General features: G+C 27.6%; 1 protein-coding gene across 2 annotated transcripts; it reads left to right on the forward strand.

Annotated features, from left to right (window-relative positions):
* The first annotated feature begins 1,629 nt into the window (after positions 1-1,629).
* On the forward strand, positions 1,630-20,777 carry LOC126907702 (uncharacterized). Of its 2 annotated transcripts, XM_050689188.1 has the most exons (4): positions 19,172-19,349; positions 19,442-19,527; positions 19,596-19,892; positions 20,016-20,777. In XM_050689188.1, exons 1-4 carry the CDS (start codon positions 19,298-19,300, stop codon positions 20,103-20,105), a joined length of 525 nt encoding a protein of 174 aa, XP_050545145.1. In that variant the 5' UTR covers positions 19,172-19,297; the 3' UTR covers positions 20,106-20,777. The 2 variants fall into 2 exon arrangements, with proteins under 2 accessions (XP_050545146.1, XP_050545145.1); XM_050689189.1 differs by lacking the exons at positions 19,172-19,349; positions 19,442-19,527 and adding an exon at positions 1,630-1,680.
* Positions 20,778-22,473: the final 1,696 nt, after the last annotated feature.

Below are 22,473 nucleotides of genomic sequence, written 5' to 3' on the forward strand. Positions count from 1 at the left end.
ACGAAAACCCGTGTGCTATCTCTCTATATTTATCCCTCTTTTGAACAACTATTCTTTTAATTCTTTATAGTTCTTTACTCTAGAATAGTAAAGAATCGGCTTTTGTTAATCGTCCAAAGACACATTAAATTTTTGTGTTTTGTATGAATATGCAGTTTTATTACAGTATGAAACATCTTTGATGGCAAAGCTAAATAACACTTTATTGTACTGTACTTATACTTCATACTAACTTTAAATATTATAATTAAAATACACAATATTTTTTTGGCAATTATATTACCTAGTTGAAAAAAATTCAAAGGAGTCAACAAAAAAATTGTATGTGTTTGTATGAAATATAAATAAACAATATTTTAAGCTATCATAAGTCATATCATACTATCATAAGCTTTCATGGATTGTTCTATTATTTTAAATGTTTACATAAGTATCCATGTCTTCATTTACTGATAACGTTGATGTTAATTATCTGATGTTGTTTTTGTCATGTTGTTGTTGATAACAACTGTCAGTTTGTTGTTTTCATCTGATTTTTTTATTTGCGGCATTCTTGGCAGTTAGCTCTTCCTTTTCTACATCACGAAGACATGGAGACATCTGTAAACATTTCATATAATATTGAAGAACTTTTCTTTTTGTTGAACAATTTATAATATTTTTCGTTTTTATTATAATTTTTTTGGAAACTTTTTATAATATCATTTTTTGAATTATTTTTTTTGGTATATATATGTGTAATGATGGAAAATATCTTTAGACTTATTATAAAATTGAACTTTAAGTCAGTATAGTTTAATTGCTTCAAAACCGAATTAATGGTTAGTTTTACATGTTTTGTTAAGACTTTGTGGATTATTTGCTAATATCGTAAACATCAGAAATATTTTACGTGTAGTATATTTGCTTAGGCCATCTTTATGGTGAACAGTTTTAAATTTAATTATGTAAATTAGATAAATGTATACAATCATTTATAAATTTTCACTTTGAGAAATTATTTATAGCACTTCCTTTTAAATAGTATTAAAAGCAATTAATTTTATTTATTTATGATTCCGCACAGAATAGGTCATGACCGCCTATGAAGTCATCGCTTCAAGTACGTTCGTATGAAAGTTGATAAAATGCTTTAGTAAACATGATCAAAAAGGACAATATTGCACAAGAGACAATTTTTTTGAAATACGAGTAGATACTATATTAATGCTTAAATACATAATGATGTTCTAGAAATAGAAATTTTTGAGGAAACAATTGACGTCAATTATTATATTATACGACTAATTTGGTAATAATTACTGTAAAAAGTACATGATTACTTAGGCCGACCAATGGCTCTCACTGACAAGGTCGTCGTCAACGACTAAGGTCAGAAGCCCTATGGGCAAGTGAAATTATTACTTTCATCGATAACAAAAAAATACATTTTATCCGGACAACGGACAATACGCTTCCGAGATGCTTGAGGCGGATGCCTTTCTCTGTACGAAAGAGTCAACCGCACATGGAATCGTGATATATGCCAACGGAGTGGGTGCCATCCATCAATTGGGAAGATTAAACTTTTTTCACCCAGGATGTCCGCTGTAAAAAGCGTTTTCACATGAACCCATCTCATAACAAAGATATAGAATCACTTGGCTTTCCATTTAACTGCTTAGAATGATAAACGATTGGGTAATATCAATAATACTCAAATTTTATTTTGCATTATCCACTTTAGGAACACGAAATAATAATAGAAAGGCGTAGTAGACTTCAGAATTTATATTTAATTTGGATATTTACCTAATTTATGTGAAAAGACTGTAATTTTAACGTGAGCAAATATGCTCTAGGGTATTTGAACATTCTTAAGGTGCCATAATTGATAAGTATGAATATTGTTTTGCAATTATTGCCATCATTTTAGGAATTGATAATCGCACAATGATGTACAGTATTTTCTTTCGACATTTATTAGGTAATTCTCTAATAGTCAACATAATAATTGTTATTAACTAAAAACAACAAATCTCAAGTTTAAAAGTTTTGAAATACACGAGACCATTAATTTGTATATACACTATATTTGATAAAACGGAAAATATCCATTTACGTTTATCTAGCAATTATTTTTCTAAGTTAAATTATTTTATTTAGTTCCTGAAAATTATTATATTTCGTTAATTTCAAAATTATAGACTTTAAAATTTGAACGTGAATTAAATATTTACATATTTTTCATTGATTATCCATATAGTTTTATAGAAATTCGTATTGACCGGCATTTCCCACGATATGTATTCAAGAACGTCATATTCTATGAGGTGAATGTTCATTTAAAACTGAAGTAGTGTATTTCAATGTACCCAAAGATATATTGTTAAACGAGAAAATAAAAATAGAAAACTATTTCAATTTGCAAGTATGTTTGGTTTCACGATTAAACTTTAACTGTCAATAACCTCAAAACAGTAGAAGTTTAAGCACCGATACGTATTACACTGTCCATAGTACCTCAATGTCATTTTTATAAAGTATCGTGACAATAGTAGAAGAAAAAAAATTTTCGTTCTCTTGATTATGATAGACACATCTAACTTTTAGAAAAATAACAACACAGTACATAAATATTTTTATCTAATGCCATTAGAAGTGACAGCATAGTCGTGTCATGTGATAAATTTGATTTTTTGAGACTTACTTTCTAGATGAAGGTGAATTAGGGTCGTGCATACCCTTTTAGTTTTGATTAGTTACATAAACAAACCTATTTGTAAATAAAGTTTTTAATTAAAATTTCATCTTAAATGAAAAATTGTCTTAAATATCATTTTGTTAAATAGATTTGTATTAAATACCTCGAATGTCGAACAATAGAGTGAATGATCTTTTAAATTGGTGCGATGATAGCAAATTAGAGAGTTAATCACTTAAAAATGATTTACGACTGAAGACATTGTTCTCGTTTATAGTTCTCTTCTCACGCGCTTGGGTGTAATTAATACGCACTTTAAGTGAAGTTTTGAGAACTATCCAAAAGAAGTATGCGAATGTACACATTTAGATGAGACATACATCTCATCTGATAGTCCGCTGTGGGAAATTTCGTAGACGACTGGATTGGTTATAATTATTATGAAACAATAAAATATACAAAAAATATCATTAAAATATACTCTATGGAAAAACCCATGTATTGCAGTATTTAAATTCATTTATAATTAAAAAAAAAAAAAATTAATTTTCAATCAAGAACTTGTAAAGTCATAAAATGTGTTTGCACAGAAATTATTTGTCATTTTGAAAGTAATTACACAAACAAATTTCTCCCAATTGTCTTGCAGTATTAAGAAGTAGAGCAATTCTAGTTATCTTTTTTCACCTTAAACCTATTGTTTAGCACAGAAAAAAAAAAACTGAAGATGTATCGAAATGACTAAAAGTTATGTAACTATGAATATGTTTCAAGGTAGTGTTATGTTTTCTGTGGTCTCAATTTCAAACGAATAATCCAAAAATATAACTTGATTTGAAATGCATCGTTCACTCATTAAAAATAATTGCGGGTTCGTATTTGATTATTTTGTTAATATTTAAAAAGTCCTAGTGTGACCGCTAATGGATGACAATGTTCCTTAACCAACAGCGTGTTGTCAGTTATGATGCATTCAAATTACACCGCACACGTAGTGTTTGTTTTACCTGGTCGAAGAAGGTTAAGCGTATGATAATTTTATTCGTGTCGCCGATGCAAAGCGTGGGCGCAACATCACAGCTCAGAGCGCAAAAAATGCGCGGACCAGCAGCGCTTTAAACCACTCGGTGTTTATCCGTTATTTATGTGTGTCACTTATATTCCAACACATGCCAATAGACTAGTATATTGGTATAGGTATAATATTTTCATTTGATGCACTGTGAGTTATGAAATGGTTTACACTGTCACGCCAGTGGACCTCCGCCATTCGTCGCGGTTACGTTCATTAATGTTCTGTTTGAGTTTATGTAAACCTTGTGGCATAATACCAACAGCCAACGTAGTAGCCAACAAACGGTTTACTGCACTGCATATAGTCTGAACCGGCGAGAGAGTGGAAAGTCAATTATTTCTAAACTCTAGTGTTGTACCGTTATTATCTCACTCAGTTTACTGTTTTACAGTAAATTTAAATCGTCTGTAAAACGTCTTGCCCACTTTGTTTGTTGCAACGTCATAGGCGAAAATACGGCTTGGGCCGCCGACCGGGCTAATGAGACCGTTAATTATCGTTGTAATCTTCATTATTAAAAATATTAACGTTATTAAGAAAATTTTAGTTTTCGTTTTAACGGATACAAAATTAATCGCTGTTTGTGTAAATAACTCCTTTCACAGTCAATCAATAAACAACTTTATCACAATTATCCCCATGGCGTTTTGTTATAATATGTGTCAGACACACCTAGGCGGGTAAAGGTCAAAATCGGCTAAGGTCGCATGTATACGGTGGGGTTGTAAAAATCTCTTTTGCATATATCCACACCCATCATAGAAGTAAGAAAAAATTCGGAGACAATGATAACTTCTCCGTCCTAAAAAATATTTTTGTACAGTGTTATACAAAATGTACTAAAGTTTTGGATGGGTTCATTTTATTTTTGGCAAGGCTTAGCCCTCAAAATCGCCTACGCTTTCATGGAAAATTCCTAAGTACGTTGAAAAGGTATCAAGGTGCGCGCACAGTCTAATAAAAATATCTAGTTCTGCTTATGACAATGGCCGTTTAAATGCATTATATTTACGGTTCACCAGACACGGCGTAACTATCAACCGTTTGAGAGAGCACCTAAACGATTACAGAATCAGGACGAATAAATTATTGTAAAATGATGATCTGCTATTAATTAACATAACAATAAATGTAAATTATATTTATTACAAATTGCGATTCGTTACGTGGTAGCATTAGAGTGTGTCCAGTCAAAACAGACGTGGACCATTGAAACACGATTGTTGGATAAATTACACGATACATGAGAATGGCTGTGTTAACGAGCATGTTATTAGCGGTGAACGGGTTAAAGTACAATAAATAGTAATAGTATAACGTGATTGTGTGTTTTAATTGTTCAGCTTCTTTTCGCGTTATGATGTGAATATATTTCAGAGCACTTGTATAAATGTTAAAATATTACGAAAATCTGAAAAGTAAAAAACAGCTTAAAAACTATCCACACGGAAAACACGTTCGGGGTCGGCGATAAACTTCGGCACGCGTGTATCAAAGTCGCTTTTTAAATAAATATATATATATATATTATTAATACATTCACTTGACTATGACTATTGTCAAGTGTCTACGTCATTATGTTAATCGTGTAGTCAATGCACTCAAGTTAAATTAAAAAAAGGCTACCAGAAAACTGAGCCGTAGACTCATTGCTATTACAATTATTTTTATGTAACGCGACGCTAATTGCGTTATTATTATTTCCATAAACCATTTTATTGTTACTCGGCGGTTAGTCGTTCTTAGATTAAAAAAAAATCCAAAATAAATTACGAGGCCCAGTTAATGATCCGTTTACTGTTAACGAAAATCCAGGACAGTAATAGATGAATTTTTTTTTTTAACTATTCATTTAGTTGTTTTGTCTGCGTATGAATAGTTGCGCGAGCCATTTTATTTTCCTATACTTATATTCTAAAAACTCAACTGTTTTTTAAACGCTATGTCATTCGAAATTTACGCGAAACTATCGGGTAGTCTATATTTTTTTATGTTCAAATGATTGAGCACTTATCAAGTGTTCTAAGTCGACTGACAGTTTTAAGTACGCGTTTACTTTTGGGTAAATTATTTCTATAAGTTATATTATTCAAAGAAAAGTTTTTGATTTGACAGTTTTAAACAACAACTTAAAGTGTAGGTAACCGTTCTGTTGTGAGTAAATTGACAAGTTTGCGTTTAAAGTTTAACATTCAAACGCAATAGAATATATTGATAATGAATTGAATGATTGGTTAAACATATTTTTTTATATCAAATATTACAACGTTAATATTTTAGTTTGAGAAAAATAAATTCTTAGGCGGAGTTACACAAAGGTTATATTTTGACGAGCAAAATCAATTTTTTTTATCGAATCAGTCACTTAAAATAATGTTTACATTGATAATACTTTTATGTATTAAAAATTAAACATTTTTACTCTTAAAAATGTTTATAGTTCGCACATTTCTGCCGTCCAAGTAAATGTTCGTATCCGTAACGAGTATTTATTGATTCGGACAATATTTTTTAACGATACCATCGCATTGCATGCGGCAGGGATGTTTTGTGCAAAATCGTATTAGTCACAGCCGTTTTTGCGTCAGCGTATCGGCATAATTGTTCATAATAGATAAGCAAATACAACGAGAAAGCTCTTGGCTAACAATGGTAATTGCAAGGTAGGACTCGAGAACATTTTTACTACTTCTCAATGTACGTTGCATAAATGTAATAAATACCTTTACACCGAGACGTCTGTGAACGGCCAATGAAAGCGAACCGCGTGTGTTTTTAATGTTTGCACATTTATATTTACACGGGTGCGTACTTTCTCTTGACAACACATATTACACAGAAAAAGTGTATACATTTGAACTTTTAATTTTGAAAATTGAAAATCGTGCGTCAAATAAAATACGCACGGCGAACGCCTTTTTTAACATCATTTCATTAGGCGGTACGATTCGAGAAGAGGAGTTGTGTATATATAGCGGTGTTGCATATTCTGATATTATTAATGAACACGCGACAGGGGCGGCGGCGGAGGGGACTACTTTGCATTCAACACACCGACGTGTTTACCCGCCTGCCGCCGACCAACGACCGCCGCCGCCAAATTTTAAATAAATACCCACCCTGGGCACATCGTTATTATTGGACCCCGGGGCTAGCTATAAATCGTTCGTTATGTGACAGTCGGGACCAACGACATTTTTCAACGGTAATCGTTTTTTTTTTTACCCGAAGGGATAAATTTTAATTTTACACAACAAAAAAAAAAACACACACACAATAATAATTACTAATCACATATTTTGTGGTCTGTAGAGCGACTTGCTTCTTTACTACACGTCAAGCAGAATCGTTAAAATAAAAATATTTGACTAGTGTAAACATTTTTGTTGATCTGTTTTATGAATTAGTGTTTTTTTTTTTTTAGATATGTTTATACTATGCACAATGCATATAATACGAAAAGTTGTGCATTAAATAACTTTTCATTCGTTAATGGGTTCACTTGATAATTATTAATAATAATGTACTACTATTCCATTTCTTTTTCTTCTCATTTAGCCCAACTACTGCTACCCTTATACTAAACTTTCACTTGACAAGATCTCCCGTATAAGCCGTCCTCAAATGGCGCATTCAATAACATCTCTCCATTTCTTTTTTGGTCTTTCTTTACTTCTTCCTCCTTCAACATCTATTTCCATAACTTTCCTTAAAGCTTCCGATTCTTCTCTCCTCATAACACGACCAAATCATCTAAGTCGATTTTCTCTAAATGTATTACCAATACATAAACCAAATTTAATTAAAAATAAAATTATTCATTATCCAATGGTTGCGTCGATTTCAATTCTATATGTTAATATAGTTCTTTTGAACTATCAGTCTATTGTAAAAAATATTATATGATAGATACTTGCAAGTATATCTTTCAAAATTGGTAGTATAGTATTTCAGGCTTACATAATATATTATTTACAATACATTTCGTTCATTTTGTTTTTTTCTTCTTTACCACTTTCTTCTCGGTATTTGTTTTTTATTACTATTACCATAAATACTTTTTAATTAGTATTAAACTTTAACTAATTTCCTATTTATCTTCATAAATTAACGATATAGTTTTAAAAATATGTATACGAATCATGTTTATTTAATAAGAAAATATTTGTCCAATCACTATTTATTTATTTTAAATTGATTATTAACAAACATGAATTAAGTACTTGAAATTTTCTTTTCTCGACTAATTTTAACGTTTATTTTTTTAACCAGCATTTAATTTTCTACGGTTCTACGAAGAGTGAAATTTTAAAGTATAAATAAACTTAAATAGAAATATTGAATAATAAGTATGTATCGTGTAAAAGAGAAAAACTTTTTTAAAAATATTGTATTACCTTATTAGTTATATTACCGGAAATAACTTTTTCGGTTTAAAGAGTATATCTAATTTAAGTATTATACTCATGAAGTTGCAGAATACTAATCAATTATAATAAATGGAATAGAGAAAACTATTAGACAATTGCTAATAATTGAGTTAAAACAAAAAATTAACAACTACCGTAAATAACATTGCACTTTTAGACCATATACTTAAAACGCATAATAATATAATTTAAATGAGACATTTATTCTCTTTTTTATATTACAATGAACAAGTACTTGTAAGTGAAACTAGCGATTAAATATTTATTACAAGTTTTAGATGGGGACGAATAATGTTTATTGTTCTCTAATCATTTGCTATACATAATAGAACGTTCTAAATAATAATATAATGGTAATATTGATTTAGTGATGACTAAACATGATGCTGATTATTGGCTACACGTATTTACTTTTCAGCATTACAAAGCATTTTTTTAAATATCTACTTAATAGATATACATTAGTAGTAGACCTATTTCTTTTTTTGTTACACCTTTGAAATTGTTAAATGAAAAATTATTGAACAACGAATGTGTCAAACGAGTCATGTGACAAAAAAGAAATTGAAATGTTATTTTTATTAACATTATATTTTCGATAAAACCTTATACCATACAAATTTGGTAAGTATATTTGTAACCGTACCTCTTTATGCTATTTTATATTTAATAAGAATATTATTATTTGAATTGGCACTCTCATTATTTTTAAATTTTTCCTTTCAATCTGAGTATTAAATAATCTAATTAATTGTTGGTATTTTCTTTACGATAGTTTTCTAAGGATCTTTTGAGTCATTCTAAGGATAATTGACACTTTATTTATATAAATTTCAATTTTGTAGATTTTGGTTTTCATTTTTTATACATTTTTTTTTGAATAAATAAATTAATACATTTTGAATACTCGTGTGATTATTTTTCTGTTTTGAATACACTAAAGATTATGTAAATAATTACTCAGCTTTCGTTGATTTGTTGAAAATTTCTTCCAATAGTTCATACAAACGTAAATAATAAATGTCTGTAACACGTGATACATTAGCAGTTGAGTTTTAGTTATTGCAATAGATAATAATAAATTGATTTACATTTTGGTAAATCTTGTCAGATTGTGCATAAAATCACAGATATTTAATTGTATCGGAATTCATTTCCGTTATCAGGAAGTGTTGAATATTACGCAATAAAATACACTGCAGTGTACAAGAGCTCTAAATATGAAGATGATTATCACTTGTGGTCGTTGTTAGCACCTTACCGACTGAACTATGAAAATCTGCCGATTCATCGTTTAGCGGCAATGACGATAAAATATAATTATTGCCATTATAATCATCGGTTTTCTTGATTAAATTCCTTATTAAAAAATACAAAATTGAATCAAGGAGAAAAAACTATTAGCCAAGAGATCCCGGAGCGAAATTAAAAACGTGAGTGTTTTTCTTCGATTACACAACACATTAAGATTGATCGTCGGGTAACATGCAAGTCCATCGCTTTCAAGTTGACTGTTTGTAAGAGTATTACTAAATTTGTATCTTAGTCGAGCTAAATTAATGTAATAAAAATATAATATTGTTTTTATAGCCGTCAACTTATAAGTTATGTTTTTTTGTTTTGTTCTAATTAAAATTTACCAAATAGAACTGGAATGATATAGTCAGTCAAAGTCGTAACTGTTAAATACCGTGGAAGGTATAACTTATTTAATTGTATTAATTTAAAACAACTATATAAATTAGTTCTTTGTAAGTTTGCTCAACTCATTCTAGTATAAAAAGCCGTATTTGTGTAAATGTGCACATATTATTAGGTAGGAAACTTTGTAAACTTTCTTTATGGATTCTGGAGGCTACGCGTTACGAATTTAAATCATATACTTTTCTAAGTAAATCTCAAATAACTTTCAGGTAATTTTTAGAGCTTTACTTGGTTTTTAATAAACATTTTAAAATACAATTATTTTCCATCTAGTTTCATTTTGGGTTCGCGGTGACCATACAATTTAAAGAATCAGCTCTTATTTAAAATACAAATAAAGATCATTTATACGGAATATTTTATGTGTAAGTTTTGTAAGAAAAAAAAAAAAATAACCAGTTTCAGTGTTATAAACTGAATTTGATTTTCTAAAAGAAAATTTTGGGCTAACAAAATTTACTCATCGTTGTACATTAAGAAAAAAAAGAAAATAAGCAATCAAGATTTAATCGCACAATTTAATGTGGTCCAGGAAACACTTGCGTTAAGATATTTTAAAGCCTATTTCTATTAGCAAGTCATCAAACTATTGTTTTGATATTAATATACGTGATTTATTTTAATTGTTTTTAGGGAAATTGTTTTAAAAGAACGTGTCGAGAGTAAAATCACATTCGCATATCATTACATTAAATGTCGCCCGTAAATTATTGGTACTTTCTTATCGTGATTAAATTATTAGACATCCATCGACAAAACCCATGATCCTATCGGTTTCTTTGATTATTCTCAAAATGATTTCTTCCTCGTCCTTAAACAGCCTTAAGTTTTCCACGTTATTCATGATTCAGTCTTTTAGAAGTATTATTTTATTTTTATTCACGGTTTCATGACAGCTGTGTTCGTGTTCAATAATAATGGTTTATATAACCAACGTTGTTTTGTGCATTGTAGTTGTCGTAAACTAATCGTCCAGAAGATGTCGAGATTATAATAAGTGAAAGCACATGGGCTGCAATTGTGTAATTATAATCTTCGGACATATCGTTGGCATCTGAAAATTGAACCGTGAAGAGCGAGACATGACTTGTGATTTATAGTTTTTTCTTTTACAGCTACTAAAATAATAATACATTATCCCGTTATCTTATTTTGATAATTATGAATTTTATTCTAAGCGCCTGGCAGTACTTGAAATAATTTACACTTTTTTGTCTTTTAAGGTACTTTGAATGTGGGTATTTGTTATTTAAAATTAACATCCATTAGATCCTGTTTCCTAAAATTTAGATGTTTTAGACAATTTTTCTATGTAAAAATTCAGTACAGTTATCTTAAGTTTTTAGCAAAATACACGACGAGACATCCGTTAAATTGGCCTTTAACATGTAATATGATTTTGAGTAACAAGTAAAATTTAAACTTACTGAGAAATAATATTCTTGTAAAATTTAAAAATGATTGTACATCTAAAAAATGAATTTTTGTATTTTTCTCACATAAAAATAACAACTCCCGCGAGAATTAAAAGTGCATTACAAAAACAATAGGCAAATATTTCAATTAGATAATTCACATTGTTACTAAAAATTATTGTGTCCCTTTTGCTGATGAAACACAAAGATAGCACTCACATTTCATTTTATTGGGTTGTCTAGTACCTATCTACTATCTACACGATTTATAAATAAATTCTAAAGACACGTTCATTTAGTAAATACGAGAACACAGTTTGTTGATGATATCACACCTCGGGCGTAGATTAACATATCTATGTTTTAAGAACAGTATTATTTATATAATAAATTATTTAAGTAAAAACGGGATTAAGCCACCCTAATAATAAAAATAAGTAGTCTTAGCTACCCTTTTGAATTTTTATATATAGAATATCAATTTTGGATACTGTTTGAAAATTGGATATTATTTAAAATATTTTTTAAATTAAAGTTATTCATTAAATATTGTCATAACCCAGTCGCCACATAAAATTTGTATTATGTGGTATTTGTAATAAATTGCGGTCGCTGTCATTTAATAGCCAGAAGCGTTTTTATCGCATTATTTGTTTTTCACGCTGCCATCTAAGTATCTTATTATTAACCACTTTTCTCATATTGGTAAAAAACTCGATTTGAGATGGACAAAATTCTGATTTTGATATATATATATATGTTTTTTTAACTTCGTTGTGTGCACTAATAATAAAATGACATGTTTTTACATGCATTTTGCAAAGCAAGTATTCCATATTCTAAAAAAATAAAATTTGATATTTATTCAGAAATTTATAATTTTTATATTTTATAAAAATTACTTTGTAATTATTAGGATACGGATTTATATGCAATTTCGTTGAGTTATTCTCCGAACACATTATCAGCCAATATAAATTTGTTCAAAATATGTTCTAACTGGAGTTACAGTTAGTGGAGATTAGAAGGATTTATTTCTCTCTAAAAAGATAAATATTTCTACGTTACTATACATATTTGATATTATGTATATTCCCACAATAAGTTTGCACAAACTTGGATCCTTTTAAAATGCTTCAAGCAAAATTCATAAACCTGGGCTCTAGTTATAATCCTGAGTTTAATTTCAGCAGATTAATATTAAAAAAAAAAAGTTTAATTGCTTTTATCATTGAAATGTATTGAGTTTGTATGTAATAATTACGTGTTATTAAATTTTTCTCATCTGATAACAGATTACAGAGTGTTAAAATAATCCCACCAAAACTGTTAAAAAATAATTTCACTAGTAATAAATGTTTTACTTGAGGTGTAAGACAGGTGAATTTAACGTGACACTCGTGTTACGTAACAAGTAAACAAATAACAAATGATAGGATAAGACAAATGGAGCACACCTCATCGCGACACACGATGAGGTGTGAGAAGAAAAAAGCCAAGTCAAGAAAAGTCCAAAGCCTATCGCTTTAATCAGTAGCGCATTCATTGAGATGAGTACACGTTCTTACTGATTTGTTACGTGTCAGTGTTTGGGCGGTGTAGGAATGCAGAATAACAAGCCGGCGGCCTAGTCAAGGACAAAACCGTCGCTTTCTTATTTTCATCCGCTGGAAAATTATTATGCCTAAAATTCATTTCTCCTTAAAGACTGTTGACCGTGAAACAATCTTGTGTACATAAGTTCTATTTATATTAATATTTTACTGTGGATACACGCGCACGTGCACAAATATACTGCTAGTAATACTTAATGTAACCATAGTGGTTCTCCAAATAAAATATTAATGGAAAATTAGCTCATAATCAGAGTTGTGAATATTATGTATTTGTTAATTTTGTGTGAGCCTCTTTGAAAGGTCCCAAGCTCATGCAACTTTGTCGTAGGATAATATGAAACGCAGAAATATTACTAGTTTTGGGGAGATAAACCTCCCAAATCTCTCCTATAACTCTAACATCGGAAACAACACATTGCTAATTTTCCAAGTTAATTAATACAAATTTGTACCAGCTGACGGCGTGTTCGGGTTAACTATGTACGATTTATAAATGCATATAATTCACACCGCTTTTTAAGGAAAGTTTAAGCGTAGTAACACACACTTCATGGTAGATCATATTACTTTGCCGCGTTTGTTTTAAGAAGATTGTTAAAATTTTTCGAGTTGTTCGATTGTGATTACACAATGCTATATGTGTAATAATTAGTCATATTGAAATGCATATTGCATTGTGTTTAAAAATTTCTATTTAGTAGGCCATACGAAGTACGTTATGTGATAATTATGAATAGTAATTACTTGAGATTTGTCTCCCATTAATGTGTTACTGCAAAAAAATACTTAAATGTGCTGTTGATAAACGCTATTCTAAAATGCTAAGTTTTGTGTCTTCGGAAGAACATGACTGGCAAGCCTCTGTTTTCGAAAGTGAATTTAGTTCGGTGAAATTTCATAATTTTGTTAACATATTTAAATAACAAAAATAATTTTATTATTTTCACAGCAAATCGCTTACATTTATGTCACTCGTCAACAAAACAAACTTTAAGTCGGCTAAACTTTTTTTTGTATAGTCACCTTGCTGTTACTCTAAGTATGAAAAATACAATTTTCTGAACATTTTATTTAAATAATTGTGTTTAAATGGACATTTTAAATTTGAACTAAATAAGAAAAGTACATTTAGAACAATTAGATTAGAGAAACTAAAAGATGATTTTTATAGGTTGACTTTTGGTGCGCAAGATTCAATTTTAAATTCAATTGCATCGAGCTACACTATTTTTTGCCCACATCAACTAAAAAAAAAATGATATATATATTCCAGTAAACGAAGAAAATATTTTTTTAAATTGTAGAATTAACTATTCTTAAAAAATTTTTACTAAAAAATTGTTTTACATCATTTCAACGATTTTAAATAGTTATTACAGTAACAGTGTAGGGACCGACAGATGAAATTAGTGATTGTACAAATATTTTACTATATTAAGCATCTTATACAAGTTAACATTTAAATTATATTTTTGTGGCACACGGATAAATAAAAAATACTAAGATATTATCTTATATTTTAAGCTACAGTTTTTTCCTTTTTTAGTTAATCGCTTTGTTTTATTATTATATATTTTTTCTAGAATAATTTTAATTTCTCATTGCGTAAAATAAATTGAACGAAACAAAAAATGTTCAAGTTTTTATCTGAATTAACCCAGTGTTTATAATTTAAAATGTCGTTAAATTGGATAATTGAATTTATATCACCCGTAAAGTATTACAATAACTAACTTGTATACGACAAATTGTTTAAATTTTAAATAATATTGAAATTATTCAATAAGCTATTCGTTTTAAACGGTTAAAAATGAAATGTGCAATTTGTGAGTATTTTTCAAAGTTTTTTTAATCCAAGTAGGTATAAAGTATATTTGATTTATGTTCAATTAATTAATAATTATTAACAACCATTAGTGATCGAATGAGTAGTAATTCATTAATAACATCTTTGAAGTCGTCGGCATAGAGCTGATGAAAGAGGGGGAATTCATGTGACTAATGCAGTCGGTTTACTTATAAATGAATGAGCGGGTTTTGGTTAGACGTACCCGCTGTGGAGGTGATAGTCGGCAGTGCTTATGGACTTTTTCATGCAGCCCACTCAGTTTCCCATCCACAAGCGGAGCCGGTTATTCAACGGAATCGAGTACTACAAACGGTAAATGCAACAACGACAACAAAAACATGCCCTTGCCGCGTTGCCTAAGAGTATATCTAAATGTGTGCACCTTGTTCCGCATGAAGGAAAAGATCAATGTTAACTCGTTAAGGTGCCAGAGGAAAAGCGAGCAGTTTCCACCGAACGTCTGTTAGCTTTCCCCGCCCACATCGGTAGTATTCTCACTGATGGACTATCGCAGACCATAGTGACGCCCTCGTTTAATTAAGCTTAAGCCGGTGTATCCCAATTATTTATTTGAGAATATCGTCTACCTTAGTTCGCCGTTTACATCATTAAACGGAAATGTTTAGTTGATATTACTCACATGACACTGCGTCTAAAAACCAAACATGACTAGTTAGATTATTTACTTTGTTAAAAATATAGAAATATTTTTCTTTTGTCTTTGAAAACGGGAATGAAGAACTCTGTTTAATTTTATTTTGACACAATTACTCTGCTATCAAAATGCTTTATAAATTCAAATACATTATGAACTCCTATTGGGTTCAACATTATTTGGAGTTTATATTTAAATAATTTTAAACTAATAATTAGATTGTTGAAATCTGGTTCTTCGTTATTAAAAACGACAAGCGTTATGAATTATATGGATATAAATATAGCCAAGAAGTTATTGTTTGTACAAGTTAGTTTTTTATTAAACTTTATTTATTCATCGACAAAATTATTCATAAACACGTTACTATGGTTAAATATGTTTTTAAAAAATAACAGATAAGTATAACAATTGGTTTTCTTAAAGACTGGCTAAATGAACAAAACATAGAACAGGATAAAATAAATGAGCTTATTGATTCAACAAAGTTATATTTGGGTCAAAATATTTTTAAGTTTAAAATAAATTTAATGAGGAATTGAGGGCACAGAAATGGAAAATCCGCTGTCACTATTTCTAGCAGAATTTTTCATGTTAAAATTAAAAACGAATTTAAAAAACACCTATGGTGATTTTCCGGAAATTTGGATAGATATTTTTGTAGTAATAAACAAGAATTTTAATACGGAGGTTTCCATTCATCATTTAAATTATTTTTACCTATCAATTAAATTCACGTACGGACAGGAAGTAGATAGTAAATTGCTTTTTTTCGATTTATTAATTAAAAGAGTGGGGGAGAGTAAATTTTGAAATCTTTTGTTACTGAACATTTATTAAAATTTAATCACTCTATTAAAACCAATTAAAATCGTAAATAATTACAAAGAACTTAATATAAAAGAAGCAATAGAAATGTTTAAAAATAACAACAATTTAATTAATTGTGATCTTGACCCACTGAAAAATTCATTATTTAACACTTGTATAAATTAATAATAATAACACTATTTGAGATTTTTGAAATCAGATGATTTCCCTTTATATATGAGAGTTTAAAACATGAAAATTACTAGTAAAATTTTTTCAACTTTTCAATATGTTCTTCCGGAAGTACTCAGGGTTTTAAACATATGTAAAATTAAAGCTCATGTTACATATGAAGATCAAGTTCAAAAAAAGATTTGTCCTGATACCTTATATTTTATGTGAAAATAGCTGTCGTATTTAAAAAAACATGAAATTTTTATGTTAAAATTTTCGGTTTCACATTTAATTTTAAATTGCAATAACTTTTTAAAAAGTGTATGGACACAATAAATTTTTTTTTGTATATACATTATGTTTATTTTTTAAATTCGAAATACTTTTTTTTGAAATCGGACCTTTTCGTTTTATACAGAGGGGGTTCATAACTTGAAACATATAACATAGGACACATAGAACTTTTCAAACTTGAGTTATGAAAATGTACATGAATTCTCCGAGCTTTAAACATTTGTTAAATTAAAACTTATGTTATACACTATGTGTTAAAGAAAAAAATTGCCCCGACGATTTAATTCTGTTTGTAAACGGTCTCGAAGATAGACAAATAATATTATTTTGGTATACAATTGAAATATTTAAAACTGTATTTATATATTATATAGTTATATTGTATACTATACTAATAATTAGTAATATTCATATTACATAATTATATTACAATATTCAATAATCTTGGCCTAGATTCACCTATGATTTTGTACACTGATGTTTTGTTGAATTTAATTTTAACCAAAATTTTTTTAGCCTCGATTGGAATTTGATAGGTATTATTTTTATTGTGATAATTTTTTTAATTTAAGTATTAATTTTTACTTATTAGTAATAATCTCAAAAATTAAAGGTGATAGAATATGTAAATAAATAACTTTGTTAATCAAAATTGTTGAAATTTTTATGTATATCCACCTTAATATTAATAAAAATTGTATTTTTTTTCTTAATTTTTATTGAAAACTACTTGATTTTTGTTAGAATTTTGCATTAAATGTACTGTACGAACTAAGCTCCCCAGGCGCTCCTTCGAAAATGGGTCTAAATTAAAACTGAATATCTAATGAGTATTTAGGAATAGCTTCAAGCTTTTATAACTGGCTGTTTTTTAAGTAATAAGCATTTATAATTTAAAATGATAGTATAAACCATTTACTTCTCAATATTTTATGATTTTTTTTCTATTAATACAAATATAACGTTAAGTTACATAAAATGTTGTTTTGATGTGGCGTTTAAAATATAAAAATAACGAAAAATGAATTTAAATGTCTTTGTTATTGATGGAATTTCAATAGTATATCATCTTAAATTACTTTATATTTAATATATATATAATCATAATATAATAGTAATTTTAACGTTTTCAAACTATTTCTTTTTTTTTTGTTTTCTTTTAGTAACCAAATAATATTTATGAATGTTTTAAAGTTTTAATGGATCGTTGTATTACTTCGAATATTTACAGATATATCCATGTCTTCAGTCTTATGCTAATTTTACACACTCGTTGTAAAGTTCATCTTCAGACCCGTGACAATTTGATTTAAACTGTAGCAATTTGATACATATGTATTAAATTTCTCTCTATTGTAATGTTTTATAAGTTAATACTTGTATTACATGATAAAATGAGTTCTTTATTGCTGTTTGTTTTGCTTGTGGAAATAAAATAGAATCGTGTTTGGAAAGTTTTCAAAACACTACTTTTAATAAAGCCAATGTAAAACTAATATTCTATATACATAATTACAATATAAAATTAAAACACGAGTTAGATGGAGATTTATTTCGAATCAAATATATAATTTAATCGAAAAAAACTTGTACACAGTGTTATTTCCGACATTTCATAGATTCATTCATGTGTATTAATCTCTGTATCAACGATAAGTTGAGTAGTAAAGAGTCAACAGAACTACTGATTTTAATAACAAATTATGAAACATTCAAACCTGTAAAACCGGAAAATTTTGCTATAATTTACTATCAATCTTTGATGAACTACTGATAATATGTATCATCTATTGCATAATGTTACTCGCAACTAGTTATAACAAATCATATCTAAAAGTAATAATTTTAAAAACTTTTCATATATTTGTCCTACTTTCTTTCTGATTTACTAGACCCTATAAAAACGGTTAAAATGGCTTTTTCCTCGTTGTATAATTGATTGCGAACTATATATACTTTAAATTAGAATACTCATCACAACAAAATAATTAGCATTAAATTATTTATAAGCGTATACATATATACGAATCAATTAACTTATAATGTTTCTGGAGCTTAGATCTAAAAGAATTATTGTATAAAAATGAAAAATAATTTTAATTTTTAAATTAGAATTTTTTTTAAGAAAACCAAAAATGGTAGCAACGTGGCTTAGAAATATCCCTTAAAAAGAATTCTACTTATTTTAAAGGGAACATTACCAATCTATTTAATAAATTTTTTTATTATATGCTTTTTCTTAGGCTTTCATTATTCTAAAAAAGGTAAAAATAAAGCCGGTATTCAAACTTTACTTAAAAAAAAAAATAAGCATCGAAAATGAAAAACTAAAATATGAAGTTATTTAATTTTTAAATAAAATTAATTTTTGTTGTTAAATGAATTGGCTTAAAAATACTGTAATAATGTATGTACTGTGTTGTTATGTGAACTTATTTACAATTTAGTCTGCTTAAAAAAACAAGTATTTTGTTTAGTTAGTTTGATTCGGAGGAACTTTTCATAATTTTTCGTTAAATTTTGTGCTACATATTTCGAAAAATACTTTATATTTTTCATATTCAAGTGTTTATAAAAACCTTAAAATTCATTATGAGTTCATTGCTTTTGACCGAGACAGTTAATTTTGAAGACACCATCTCAGGTATGTAAAAAATTCATTTTCTTCAGCCGTCCGTTAATTTTTTGTATTTATGAAACTAAAATTTATTGATACTGTCTCATCTTTTCTTTAAGACACTTACATTCTTGATCTTAAAATCTCCAAAACTTGGATCCGTTCAATTGTTGATTGGGCGAAGCCATTATCGTTTGATAAAAAAGTATCTAAAAAACGTTATATCTATGCAAACAATATTATTAATTTGTAAAGTTTAATTTTTATTAACAGTACGAGTTTTATAATTCGATTCGTACTATGATGGAATGGTTGACTTCTGTTGAAACAGATATCATTACTTTGACATCAGAGCCACCGCAAAATTTGCTCAGCAAAAAAGGCTATCTGTTATATTTGCGTAGTCTGATGCGAAAAATTAAAGACAATAAGAATCTGAAAGATCGCATCATTAAAAAAGGCGGCAAGATTATCAAAAGATTAGATTATCCACCAACTATAAAGATGGTTAACAATTGGATAGCACGTATTCAATCAAAGTGGATTGTAGTTTGCAACTTGGCTATTCAAGTAATTATTTATTTGCGTATAACTTACATTTTTAAGAATATATTTTATTTTATATTTTAAATTGAAAATATATAGAAAAATTAAAAAATATGTCAGCTAGAAAATAATACTATATTTTTTTAGGCGGAAAAGCAACTATTAGAATATTCTGAATTTTTTGAAGAAAATGTCTTTATTAAAGATTCTGTAACTAAGGAGACAGCCGAATTGTGATTGATGTTTAAAATAATGTTATGTTTGTTTTTTATGAAACTTTTTTAGCTTTATGGTAATTACTGCCAATTGTACTTTCATACTCTGCTTAGAGAAACTTCTATAAAATAGCTAAATTCTACTTTTTAACAGACAGCTGAATTATGATTATTTAAAATACGATATATTTTTTTATTTGACAATTTGTTGTTTTATGGTAATGATATTAATATAGTTTTTTTATGTACTCTCATTAAACGTTTTACAGAAATCATTAATAAATAATACATATTTCTATAATTGTATTTTAGCTCTATTAGATCTAAATTCCAGATATAATTTTCTCTAAATATATTGTTAACAAATCAAATACCTCAACTATTAAATAATAAAATTATCTGCCCAGAGCTACTTGATCAAATTTGTTTTAAAATACCAGCTTATAATACCCGATCTCAACAATTATTTTTTACTATTCTAGGGAAAAATAATTTCATTAAATATAGCCCAATAAACCGTATGTTAATGTCTTGTAATAATATTTCCAACTTTGATTTTTTTTATGATTGTCCTAACAAATTAAAATGGGTAATAACTAATAATAATCATTCTAACACAAATATTTAATGTTATATTCATAATAATTCATTACTTCTAATTTATATTATTTTTATACTTAATATCTAATTATTGTTCACCTTAATTTTATAAATGTATCACTGTATATTGTTAATTTTCTAAAATTGTATTTATATTATTATATTACTACCTGTACTACATTGCCCTTCGAGGGTGTTATCTTATAAATAAATAAATATAAATAAATGTAATATTTTAATTAAAATTTTTAATTATACTGTATATCTATTATGGTGCACTATAAAATGTTTCTACATTATTGTGGTTTCTATTGTCTTGTATAAAAAAAGAATACAGGACAAATTAATAATAATTTGTAATTAGTATGTCTTGGTAAAATTTATCTATGGTTGATATATTTTATAAATATTTGTTCAAAAATAGTTTGTACATTTTGGCAAAATATTTATATTTTTCTGATATTATTTAATAAATAACTTGTTCGAAATTAAATTGGTGCATAAAAATATTAATTAAGATGATAAAAACCACAGAGTTTTAAAGCTTACTAATATTTATTTCTCTTAATAATTGATGAGTTAATAGCTATTATATTCAGAGTTTATGATTTTTAATTGATAAATTATATAAATAAATTTGGAAAATTAAAGTTTTTCATTTTTTACATCTTTATGTAGGAATACATTGGCAACTAAAATATTCTTATAACCTGATTGAATTATGTAATGACATTTTTTATTTTCGACTGAAATCGTTTAATCTTAATAAGTTATGACATATTTATGAAACATCATAAAAGTGATCGATAGTAATTTTTTTGTACATAAATATACATGTTTCTAGTAATAGTGCTGCAACAAAAATATTCACATCTTTCTTAGTATGACCTCCTATCGATTCTGTTATTTTGAATTAGTTAACATGGTTTTTACAATATGTATTTAAACCAATATTCATAAGTTGTCGCGTTTTATGAAAAAAAAATGTTTTGATGTACAGGTGAGTCGCGAAAATATGATAAATCCAAAAACTTTTGATCTAGCCAATATTTTACATGACTTTCTTTTTAGAATAATTTTGAGACATTGTTTACAATTTTAAAATAGTAAATAATATTTTCTTAATTTACGCAGAAGAATACAATTATTAAAAAATGTACGTGAAATGTGTTAAAAAATATTAAAATAATCATTTGGTAGACTATATTTTCAGAAAACATTTGATGGTTATCTACCTATATTTTGTATTAACGTTTTATAGTTGAATTTCCAAATTTTTTTTGGGTATATTTTACGGTATTACGTGTTAGTTATGAAGAAAATGATAGAAGTGTATGAACATATTTATGTTAAATGTTAGTTATTGGTTTCAATTTTATCCATGACAACTAACATTGTTTCAATATACGCTAATTATTTGTAAAATTTGAATTCAATAACATCAACTATTAAGTTATCGTAGACATTAAGATACATGACTAATTGTATTCGTAAAATTAAAGCATATGACTAACATTAATCGTCGATAATATCATGTACCTCTATCTGCTTAAAAAAATGTACTATCGTTTAGTACTGTAAGATATACATGAAAAAATCCAAATTAATATTAACTTTAAAATGCTTTAGAGTTTTAATTACAAAATATTAAGAAGATATTTTGGTACAAAATTTTTCTTTAAAGTTTATTTTACACTTTAACAGTTTTTTGATTTTTTTTTAAACATTTCATGTAATTTTTTATTTTTGAACATAAATCAAAAAATATTATGATTTTGGTTAATGGTATA

This window comes from Daktulosphaira vitifoliae, unplaced genomic scaffold, assembly GCF_025091365.1.
Source record: "Daktulosphaira vitifoliae isolate Bord-2020 unplaced genomic scaffold, ASM2509136v1 Scaffold_5, whole genome shotgun sequence".
In the NCBI taxonomy this organism is placed as follows: Eukaryota; Metazoa; Arthropoda; class Insecta; order Hemiptera; family Phylloxeridae; genus Daktulosphaira; species Daktulosphaira vitifoliae.

Coding starts and splice junctions, on each gene's coding strand:
- LOC126907702 (XM_050689188.1), top strand. CDS start 19,298: ATGAGTTCATTGCTTTTGACCGAGACAGTTAATTTTGAAGACACCATC. Junction 19,528..19,595: donor CATTATCGTTTGATAAAAAA/GTATCTAAAAAA, acceptor TTTTATTAACAG/TACGAGTTTTATAATTCGAT. Junction 19,893..20,015: donor TTTGCAACTTGGCTATTCAA/GTAATTATTTAT, acceptor ATATTTTTTTAG/GCGGAAAAGCAACTATTAGA.